Source organism: Oncorhynchus mykiss, chromosome 18, assembly GCF_057628025.1.
Source record: "Oncorhynchus mykiss isolate SJ-2025 chromosome 18, ASM5762802v1, whole genome shotgun sequence".
Lineage (NCBI taxonomy): Eukaryota > Metazoa > Chordata > Actinopteri > Salmoniformes > Salmonidae > Oncorhynchus > Oncorhynchus mykiss.
The window spans coordinates 40,212,135-40,224,549 of NC_143039.1; the positions used below are offsets into that span (position 1 = coordinate 40,212,135).

The 12,415-nt window shown below is 39.7% G+C and overlaps 1 protein-coding gene across 1 annotated transcript; it reads right to left on the reverse strand.

Moving 5' to 3' along the window:
* Positions 1-999: 999 nt before the first annotated feature.
* Positions 1,000-5,383, reverse strand: eomesa (eomesodermin-like protein a-2). The gene is given in 6 exon segments (NM_001281418.2): positions 1,000-2,093; positions 2,238-2,299; positions 2,452-2,610; positions 2,888-3,009; positions 3,764-3,918; positions 4,492-5,383. Coding segments are annotated over 6 exon segments (1,953 nt in total). The 5' UTR covers positions 5,196-5,383; the 3' UTR covers positions 1,000-1,342.
* Between the last annotated feature and the right edge of the window lie 7,032 nt (positions 5,384-12,415).

Here is a 12,415-nt window from a genome sequence, read left to right on the forward strand (position 1 = left end):
GAAGTATTCAGACCCTTTGCTATGAAACTCTAAATTGAGCTCAGGTGCATCCAGTTTCCATTAATCATCATTTGAGATGCTTCTACAACTTGATTCGTGTGCACCTGTGGTAACTTCCATTGACTGGACATGGTTTTTGCTCTATGTAGACAGGTGTGAGACTTTCCAAATCAAGCCATTCTTAAATGAGAGAAGTTTGGAAGGGGTCTGAATACTTTCCGAAGGCACATGCCCCAACGAATTGAGATTGTTCTTGAGGGCAAAAGAGGGTGCAACTCAATATTAGGAAGGTGTTCCTAATGTTTTGTACGCAGTATATTCCGGACTCTGGTTCATAAGATAATTTCCTGCAATTCTATCCTTTTTGCAATGGGGTTTTGTACTGTCTATTTAAACACTGTATTCTCGACATAGCTCATTCTAATATTACTACTATACATTGCATTTTATTTGCTGTTTATAAACACCGCATATTCATTTATATAATGGATTCTTGACATAGCTCACTAATAGGTATATTGATGCACACATCATTCTTACTATATCTTGTTTAAATTCTTATGGTGTATATACACATAGATTGCATTTGGATTACTGTTACAGTGCTATTTGGGTTGTTAAATTGGATTAGTTCCAAAACTTCTTCTAAACATTTTGGGGGGGATTATTAGTGCTGTTTGACTTTATGCAGCATTGTTAGGAGCTAGTAGCATAAGCATTTTGCTGCACACGTTGCTATAACATCTGCTAAACTGTGTAGGCGACAAATAAACTTTTATTTATTTCCACAACAAAAGAGTGTAGAAGAGTGAGGCTCAACTTCTTTGCTGTTTTCGTACCCTGGCTACCACGCTGTGAGCAGCATGCAGTGAACCTTTGTATATACGCAGATACTATGTGTGAATGTAAGAGAGCGAAGTCTTGCATCTAAATATATGCGCTGCTGCTTGTGGCAACGTCATTTCAAGACTCAATTTGCAAAGTGGGACGATTGTTTATGAAAGATTGTTTTTATTACCCATTTCATAACACCTCCATGAAGACAATTTGTACAAGATACATCACATACTAAAGTGCACAAATACTGTACAACGAAATTACTTTAAATAAAATCACATTTGTAAAAAATAAAATTACCTGGGGACATGTTTTAAAAACAACAATTTGTCACAATGCATGTGTGTGTTCAGGTATGGGGTTGTGGGGTGAGCTTGTGCAGCTTGCTTGGGAGCAAGAAGCTTTGGCACCTTTTAGATAAAAGTTAATAAAGGGTGTTTAAAAGGTAAAGGGGAGCACTGAATTAAAAACAACAAATTATACGATTTGAATAAATACAGTCTTTTTAGGGGCTTGTGTAGAAGGCATAGTAGCCCATGCCTTTGGGGTTGTCTTTGTTGAACTCTTCCGCTGTGGTCAAGTCCTCACACTTGATGGTGGGCGAGTTCTCTGTGCTCGACCCACCAGGTGACATCCGGCGTCTCTTGCAGACCATGGAGTATACGCCCGAATCGTTAGAGTCCACAGATTTCAGCGAGTGGGAGGTCTCGATCCAGGTGGAGGCTGCGGTGCTCTCCTCGGGCAGCTTGTCTTTGCTAGCAACCAGTTGGTCGTCTGTGAAGGCTGGGGGGCTGGGCCGAGGGGACCAGGGCAGGCCTGTGGTCATCTTTCTCTGGTAAGTGCTTCTGGTGCCCCAGCTGGCCGCCATTGAGGCGAAAGCCGAGTCGGGGTAGTAGCTGAGGGCGTGGGAGGTTTGGAGGGGCAGGGGCTTAATGCCGTAGGACAGCAAACTGCTGGCTGAGTAGTCCTGGTCGTAGGACAGGTCCAGCTTGTTAGAGCCTGACTGCTGGACTGGGGTGACAAACCAGCGCTGAGCCGAGCTGGCCCCGACGTCTTCGGCCTGGGGGGAGAGAAGACTGTTGGTCTGGGGCACAGCCCGCTCCCCGGTGTAGAAGCGGTTCTGGGGCAGGTTGTTTACAAACTGGTCCTGGAAGAAGGGCTGCATGGCATAGCGGGCACCCGGCACAATCTGGTGAGAGCGAGGGGAGGCTGTCGGGGAGGGAGTCAGTCTGTCACCCTCTGGGGCTGTATACATCCTGTGGAAGAGAGAGACAAAGGTCCAAGGATGAGTAATTTGCAAGAGAAAAACAAGTTCACACTTGACAGACTAAAAGTAGCAGAGCAGTAAAAAATGGCGACAAAACCGCATGCAAAATAGGATGCAAGTCATTGTCACTTACGAGTCATAGTTGTCTCTGAAGCCTTTAGCAAAGGGGTTGTGGTCGATTTTAAGCTGTGTGATCTGGAAAGGAGAGAAGATACATGTTCAAGCCATGGTCGGCAGTGTTGACAAAAACACATTTTATAGACACAGTCAATATAGAAACTTAAGAAAAATCTTAAGCAGATAAGATGTTTCTTATGTAGATATGATGATAGTAGTGGGTATCTTACGTCTGTATTCTGGTAGGCAGTGACTGCGATGAACTGGTTTTCCGGGAAGGTAAAAGTCTGTGTCTTAGCCTCACTGCCTACGTCCTCCACTCCCTCTTCTGTGACCTCCACGATGTGGAGCCGAGGCTGGTATTTATGAAGAGACTGCAAGACAATCATCTACAAGAAAAAAAGTGTGAATTAAAAGTTAGAGCTTGGGGTTCTCGTGGAATGCTTTCGAAACAGTTTCTGTGGTTGGGTCATTTGTCACATCACCAATTACATTTTGGAGACTCTTGCCAATAGCACTCTCAAAATAAAAGAAAACGATGGTTTTGGACTCATTTGTGATCTCTTATGCCTACTAGAATACCAAAGATAGCTTTTTAAAAGTAGCCCAAGTCATTTGAGTCGCAATTAAAAAATAAAAAATGCTAAATGATGGTGTAGGCCTCACCTGTGTATTATTATTGTTTGCCCCTTTGTTGTTGGTCAGCTTCAGTTTGCCGAAGGAGATCTCTTGCCTCATCCAGTGAGCGCCAGTGTTTGGGGATTCAGGATGAACATACATCTTGTTCCCTGTAAATGATGTGGGACATAAAACATAAACATATGAAGTACAATGCAGCACAAATGCAAAACACACATTGAAAGAATACCACAGATATTTTCCATTTCTTGAACTTGAACTTCTCTTACATTAAAAAAAACAAAAAACAGCAATTTGTCAATTTATACCAAGTAACTTGCAGTCAAACTATTATTGAATCATGTGCTCGGGATTTCAACGTTAAAAGCAATCAGATGTGAAACTGTGGAGCTATTAGGATAACATTTAAAAATGATTCAATTGCAAAAAAACATGCAAATGGAAGATTGAAGTTTACAATTCAAATATTATTAAAACATTGGCAGGCCATTTTACATTATATGAAAATAAATGTACAAAATTACACATTTCTGATAATGAATTACAATTGAATCTGTTTTCCGTGAAAACTGAAAACAGGCCAAGCACATTACGGACGAGTTCATGTTGTAAGGTTGTGCTCTTGATATGAATGCCATCAGCTAACAATGTTTGAATGGTTGTCTTTTTCTTTTAAAATGGGGTTAATAAACAAACAAAAACAAAGAACACAGCATAAATAGCCAGTTGATTGGGTGTAAATTGCAGGGAAATATCTAACGAAACGTTCCCGATCTAAATGTAATTTAATCCCCGTTAGTGTAGATGTGCTGCTTCTGTAGACTATATGGCTAGAGGCCTTATTTCGTTTCGAAATATGCCTCTAAATATGTACATTAAAGGTGCATTTAATATTAGTCTCACCTTGCATGTTGTTGTCTGCTTTCCCACAAGTAACCCACTTTCCTCCTTGAAATCGCCAGTGATTTGGATCGGCCAACACAACCTCAACAAACACGTTATAATGCGCCGTCAAGTTCAGTCCAGTGATGTTGAAACTGAGAAATGGAAACATCCGCCTGAAAGAAAAGAACAAATTTGATGGCACAATTATTGCAAATAAAAATGTCAAGGGTGCACTCAAAACAAAAATTACAAGAGTTAAGTCAATGCATTTCTGAAGATTCGTAAGGTTAGGTCATGGCATGCACTAATTAATACTTGCCACTTTATTTTCCTCACATAAAAATAAAATAAAAAGGCTTTAAAACTTTGTATAACCTAACTTATTATTTATAAATAAACAAGTAAATCATATTCAAATATGACAACGAAATATTAACAACTATTGCAACATCAGAGAAGGTCAGATTATTTATTAGTCTAACCATAACCAAAACCTTAATTTTAAAGTGTAGTGTCCCACCAAGTTCAGAACATGGTGGTAATAAACCACTGATACCTCACAGTACAAATGATCCCCCCAAAGACACCCTAATCTGTGAGGTGCAACGCTAGTTGAGAGCTCAATGAACACGGTTATGCCTAACATTTTTAGAAGCATTAGACCAGAATCTTGATTCCGTTTGACGTTTAAGTTTGAACATTAGTCATGAAGTTTAAGCTATTTTGTTTTCAATGCCTCTGCTCACCTGCCCTGTTTCGTGATGATCATCTCGGTCTGGAATCGGTGAAACTTGAGCCACAGGGGACGGTTGCAGAGATAAACTTGAGCCCTCGCTCCCGGTGTGGACCCCGGGAGAGCCATGGAACCAATACATGAACCCGTTCCCGGATAGGAGGGATACAGGCATCCTGGACCCTGGCCGAACTGGTAGCTGCTGCCAAACTGACTCCGGCTAGTGCACACGGAGGACGAAAACCCCGTCGGTGGCAAGACCGATCCGTAATGAAGGGAGGAATACCTGGATCCATTTGACCCGCTGTACACTGTCCCCGTTTGTCCTGCGTATGGAAAGAGGGAACACGGGTTTGCCATATCGGAGCTCGTCTGAGAGGACGAGATGAAATATCTGTCAGAGCCAAGTTCATCTATGTTGTACCGCCGGCCAGTGGACAGGTCATCCTCACCAACCATCGGTGAGCCTTTTCTTCCGTCTGGGGTGGCTTTAGTCCCAGTGAAGGCGTCGCCCTCTCCCTCACCCATCATGGCGTTCCCCACTCCGCTCAAATATTTATTAGGACCGTTCCTTGGTTCGGATTCTGTCCGGTCAACTTGATATTCGATCTGCGATGGCCCCGGGCTATTATTTGCACTATCTGATGATGTGAGGTTGTAAAACGTCTTGGGTAAGTTGATGGTTGATGCGCTGGGAAGAATATTCTCTAGCTGCATTATTTTTGAAATAGCAAACACTACAGAATTAAAGGATCCAAAAATAGGCTACAATCGCAACCACCAAGACGCTACACCACTGCGCCCTGGTAGGAGTCCTCTGTGGCCGTCCCTGTTCTCCTCTGCTAACCAACGTTGACCTTCTCAGTTGCACCTACGGATTTACGCACACTATACGATTATGATCTGCTCAAGAATTGTTCAAGGGCTCTTATATGATCACCTTCTTTAAACACCCAACTCATGGCAAGCGTCAGGGGAGGAGCTTTTGGGGGATCCATGTAATAAGCTACAACCCTTTCCATGCCCATTGGTTAAACTCACGGATTTAATTAAATTAGACATAGGCTACCATATTTGACCTAACCATTTTAAATCCATTGCACATTTGCACGGACTTTGGGTAGCCTATTCCGTATATTCTGACAACGATTTAGGCTATTCTACAGGCATATGATGACATTGAATTCGCTAAATTGTTAGGATATTCATGCGCAATGTTTGCTAATATTCTGGATAAAAGCAATTAGCCTATATGCAACGATGTTATATGAACATTTTACAGTTTGTTGAAAGTTTGCCTGAAGGACTGGAAATCAACAGTTTCTTCCCAAAATATATTAAAGAAAGTGGGAGATATCCACACAGAGTGGGTGAAAACACGGTTTGGTGATGAAATGTCACTTCCTTAAGTTATAAAATGCATTTTTACCAATAATAATTCAGTGGGGTCTTTCTCTAACATAGCATTAGCATTATATCCAACAATTCGGATTTCGTAACCTAATGCATCTGATAATAAGCACCAAGCTATGTTGATACAGCAGTGGTTTCTGTTGTAATTTTTGAGGATTTTACATTTTGTGCTTGCTTCTTCAAAGTTATTTACGCGCATCGCAAAAAGCAAAATTAGCATGACAAGATCTGAATTAAATTTAAAAGGCTTTGAAAAGGAAAAGCTTGTATATGCTCAGTGCTTCGTTGACATTTCACAGAGATACGCTTGTTTTTGTGAGAAAAATAACAGGAATTTGGAATGAATACGAAAAACGTAATCTAAAATATGAAAATACTTCATGTCATGTCTCAAAATCGATATCCATCTTGCCTCTATATTGTTTAATGTCCTGCGGATTCGAGAATAAAGATGATGAGTTCAACAGGAAAGTGAACCTGTCAGTTAGCCAGTAGCCTTCATTCTTGCACAGCTGAAGTGATGCAATTTTCCTGATTTTTTACCATATTCTTTTCTGTCTCTATTGATTTTGTCACCCTGTGGCCATCGTACAAGGGTAAAAACTCCTATAACTTTTGATCGGATTAAGCTAGAGACATCATGTTGGGACCATTTGTTTTCTTATAGAACTATTTACACAACTAACATATTTTACGTATTGGTCATATTTTACGTATTTTGGGGGGTATTTTGTTACTTTACACATTCGTCGGGCCTACATTGTATGCAAGAAATTGAACATACCCTTTGCCAAGTTACAACAACAAACCTCATGCATTTAAAGCTCCAACATGTAACTTTTTGGGCAACCCAACCAAATTCATATAGAAATGTAAGTTATAGGTCTGTCATACTGATTGAAAGCAAGTCTAAGAAGCGGTAGATCTGTTCTATGTGGCCTATTTCTATGCTTCCCGTTCTTAACTTTCGTTTTTACTTCTTTTACTTTCGGTTTTGTACACCAGCCAGAAAATAGCTTACAATATTTGTTGTTATGGAAAATATATTTCAAAGCGGTTTAGATTGTGCAATGATTCTCTACACTATACTTGCTTGTTGTGTTACATACACTGAAATTAGGTGCACCATTAGAATTATTAGAATTTAGCAACCTTTAATTAGACAATTCTTGTCAGAGTCATATCAGTCCGCACGTGCTCTAAGCGTCCATGCATACCATGCATACTCCTTATTGGTCGTTTTCTTTGTTGAGAACTCTTCACATGTCAAATTGAATTGCCTGCTATTGAAAAATCTCTCTTCGAATTCTACGAAAGTGTGCATGTTAAAATCAAATGGAATCAAATTATAAGAAATTAAAATGTTACATAATAATAAAGAACTTTCCTTTATTTAGATCCTTATGCACGCCACATCTTCCAGTCCTCATATGTTATTTCTGAAGTGACAGATTTGTATCAAGCAGCAAATATGTCAAGTGGCTCTGAGCCTGTTTACAGGAAACGGTGAAAAAGTGAAAGTGTCACCTGTGAGGTCTGTGGTTTTCACAATGAAAATAAATAATCCCTTTTTGAGATGAATTTGTTATTAATCTCACAAAAACCTACTCATAAAACATATATCATAAATTACCATCAATTGAGAGCAATTGAATAACCTTTCATTAAAAGGGAAAATATCCTAAACAATCATGGCTATCAACCAAGCAAATAATATAAAGGCTAGGCCTACTTTTGGGAATGGTTTAATTAATTGAATGGAAAGGCTAAATAATTAGCCTAGATGTGATCAAATAGCCTAAACCTATATTTAATTAAAGAACCACATTTTTCTAGATTTGTTGTATTTCATTTTCATTTGGATTTAATCCTAACTCTTAGATTAAAAAATAATAACAATGTTTTCAGTTAATGTAACATCTGATATTGTCCTCATAATCAAACGGTTATATGAAAGGGATATGCGATACAAATCCCACTGCCAATAATTTTTCCGTCTGAGGTAACCGGTGATGTAGAACGAAAAGACAGCTCGGGAAAGAGCCACGGCGTTATCTAAACTCCTTATTCAGGCACGCACCCGCCGGTGAAACCAAAGTACGACGAGGACAATGTATGGAGAGGGTTGGCAGTGACAGTCGTGCCACAAGAAGAACGTGCCACAAGAAGAAAAATACAGAGCACTGCCACTTCGCGTTGACACCGATGAAGCCCATTGGTCACTTATGCCACTTTTGCACATTCTAAATTTGACCCTAAAGAAGCTTTTACATTTTTATTTGGGGGTCTGATAAATATCACATAAACAACGCTGTGTTTAAATAGACACTATGTTCCGTTCGATTTAGAAACGAATTGGTTAATAGGTTGATATTAGGCTATCACACAAACATACACAAATAAAAGGGGTAGGAATTATATCCCTATTATGAAAATTGTTCCCAAAACTAAAACTAACATGGGACAAAAAAATATATAGGCATACAAAACCACTGGATTATGTTCACTGTGAAGTATTGTAGAGATGTGAGAATATAGAGCCCGGGAGCAGCAGAAACCTTGTTTCACAGTGGAATCATCTGGGACAGCGCTCTCTAGTGATTGTGCAGAGCAAACAGAAATAGCACCAGGCTACTATAATTCCAATGATGAAGTTGGACAGTACCATTTATCTAACGCTTACGTCCCATTTCAGACATTTACAGCGATGCAGTAGCAGTGCGTTGGTAAAATCACTGTAGAAGCCAAGCCAGGAAAAACCACATATTATAAGGTGGTCCTTCTTACAGTGTTATTAGATATGTAATTGTACTGTAACACGTATTGTAATTAATTGTAATAATTCATAGTTACATTGCACTAACAACATGTGGTAATTGCAGTCTGTAATTACAGAGGTGTAACAACGAATTGCTTGTTACCAGGCTCATTACAAATGTGTTCAAATTTCCAATAGCAACCAGAAAGCTATTTTTTTCAGCCTGCGCAAACCAATGTTTGTAAGCCAATTTTAACCAAACCACTTAATTGACACAACTCTCCTATAAAGGGCTCTGGAGTCTGATTCCCAGGTTCAGCTTTTGTTTGAAGTGCATGGAAGCTTATAAGAGCAAGGGCAAAAACAGGGGTTTACATCATTTTGAGCCTATAAACTTGGTTGAATATTGGTTTATAAATGTATAAATTAACATTCTCACGTTTAGATGAGATCCATTGGTGCACTTATTTATCCTAAGAATTAAGCATCACATTAAGATATGCCTATCTAAGCAAAGCACTCAAAATAATGGGGACCTCAAATATGCCCACAATTTGTGTTGACACCGACTCATAGTGATAGTGCGCAAAGAACCGGGATCAAGAATAAGGTTGTGAATAAAATCCAAAATCCAAAATCCAATTTCCTCGAAAGAAACAAAGTGTTGTAAGGGAGACAAAACGTCCACACAATAGAGATAAGGTAGGTTTTCCATGCAATTTATTGAGCTTTTGGATTAAAAAAAAAGTGGGCTGGTACATTTAGCATAGGTAGTTAGCTACCTAGCGTTTGCCAGGTAGCTAGCCTAGTGTTGGCTAGCTAGCCAACTACCTAAATCATAGCTAGCAAAAGTTAGCTGTTGTTTTTGGTAGGGCATGTTGGAAATGGCATTGTGGGAAATGGTGCTTGCTATCAATAATGAACTAGCTGTTTATATTGAAAAGGAACTACTCATAGGTGTGTTGACAAGTAGATAACTAAGTTAACATGCTGGGTGTGTCTCACGTTTGATACCGTACAAGGTTCAGGGAAGAGAAGACCATGGAGCCCAGCTAGCTAGCTTTTAGACAGATTTAGGTAGCTAGCTAACTTAGTTAATTAACATATACAGAATATACTTTCCATGCTATGAGAGCTAACGTTAGCCAGCTAGCTACCTACATCTTGCACATGGCTAGCTAGCTGGGCTCCATGGTCTTCTCTTCCCTGAACCTTGTTCTCAGGGTATCCGTACGGTATCAAATGGTATAACGTGAGACACACTCAGCATGTTAACGTTAGCGATTTAGTTATCTACTTGTGTCAACACACCTACGAGTAGTTCCTTTTCAATGTAAGCAGCTAGTTCATTATTGTTAGCACAACTTCTCCCAGAAGCTTTCAAATGAATGGCCAAGCTGTTAGGATGGTAAGGTACCTTTTGTAAGTACACATTCATTGCAAGTAAGTACCTTTCAAGATACACTTTATTTTAACTAGCTAAATCCGGTGTAAAACCTAGTAATTCCATTGTACTTTTGCAGATAGTACATGTACTCTGTGGTGTTCAAGTGGGTTTATCCTCCCCCCTGGATGGCAAGGAGGTTCAGGTTGTTGTAATGGGCAACATACACATAAATTATACATTATTTTAAAAATTATAATCTGGGATGACACTTGAATGGTAGAACTCAGTCAGTAAGGTTGACCTACAGTACTAGTCCAAAGTTTGGACAAACATACTCATTCCAGGGTTTTTCTTTATTTTTACTATTTTCTACAATGAAAAATAACAGGGAACATAAAAACTGGGAAATGTATTTATTTTTTATTTCACCTTTATTTAACCAGGTAGGCAAGTTGAGAACAAGTTCTCATTTATAATTGCGACCTGGCCTAGATAAAGCAAAGCAGTTCGGCACATACAACAACACAGAGTTACACATGGAGTAAAACAAACATACAGACAATAATACTGTAGAGAAATAAGTCTATATACGATGTGAGCAAGTGAGGTGAGATAAGGGAGGTAAAGCCAAAAAAAAGGCCATGGTGGCAAAGTAAATACAATATAGCAAGTAAAACACTGGAATGGTAGATTTGCAGTGGAAGAATATGCAAAGTAGAAATAAAAATAATGGGGTGCAAAGGAGCAAAATAAATACAGTAGGGGAAGGGGTAGTTGTTTGGGCTAAATTATAGATGGGCTATGTACAGGTGCAGTAATCTTTGAGCTGCTCTGACAGCTGGTGTTTAAAGCTAGTGAGGGAGACTGCGTGAATCAGGCCTTCATGGTCGAATTGTAGGACCACTACTAAAGTACACCAATAAGATGACAAGACTTGCTTATGCCAAGAAACACGAGCAATGGACATAAGACTGGTTGAAATCTGGGTTTTGGTCTGATGAGTCCACATTTGCGAATTTTGATTTTAACCGCCATGGTTATTTGAGACACAGAATAGGTGAATGTATTATCTCTGCATGTGTGGTTCCCACCGACAAGCATGGAGGAAGTGTGATGGTGTGGGGGTGTTTTGCCTATGACACTGTCTGTGATTTATTTAGAATTCAAGGCACACTTAACCAGCATGGCTACCACAGCATTCTGCAGCGATACGCCATCCCATCTGGTTTGCGCTTAGTGCCACTATCATTTGTTTTCCACAGGACAATAACCATCACACCTCCAGGCTGGGTAAGGGCTATTTGACCAAGAAGGAGAGTGATGGAGTGCTGCATTGATGACCTGGCCTCTACAATTACCCGACCACAACCCAATTGAGATGGTTTGGGATGAGTTGGACCGCAGAGTGAAGGAAAAGCAGCTAACAAGTGCTCAGCACATGTGAGAACTCCTTTGAGACGGTTGGAAAAAGCATTCCAGGTGAAGCTGGTTGAGATAATGCTAAGAGTGTGCAATGCTGTCATCAAGGCAAAGGGTGACTACTTTGAAGAATCTAAAATATATTTTGATTTGTATAACTGTTTTTTTGGTTACTACATGATTCCACATGTGTTATTTCATAGTTTTGATGTCTTCAATATTATTCTACAATGTAGAAAATAGTGAAAATAAAGAAATATCCTTGAGTGAGTAGGTGTGTCCAAACTTTTGTCTGGTACTCTATATATTTTTATGCTCGCTGGCTTTACTTACTATTGAATTCAATGCTACGAGCGGTAACAATGTCATACTGTACCTTCTTTGGCCAGACAGAATCAGAATCATGGGTTACACATACTGAGACAAAGGGCCGGTGTTTTGCACGCTAGGATGCTTTCTGGGGTGAGATCCATTCAAACACTTGCGAGCTGAAGGAAAATTATAAAACACAAGAGACGAAAGCAATTTTAATGTTTTTTTTTAGTTTAAAAAAAAGTTCAACGTTTTGGGAAAGCCTGGCTTCCCTTGGCATCCACTGGCATCCACTGCTGCAACAATGACTAAAATTACACACATTACAGGTGCAGGATTTATTGAATAAAGGTGCAGAGGGTAATCATTGATGACTGCATTCATGTGACCAAAACATAATAAAATCGTTTTTAAGAAAATACTCTTTGGCTCAGTATCACATTGTAGCAGAACCGATTTGGCTTGAGTCGGCCCAAATGCGTAGCCTACCATACACGTCTGTTCCCCACCTTCCAAACCGAATGGCTAAAACCAAATACCCTCTCTGTCAGGACACCCGCACTAGTGGAATATAATATCCCCATATACAGTGCCTGGAGAAAGTATTCACACCCCTTGACTTTTTGTTGTGTTAGTCTGAATACATGT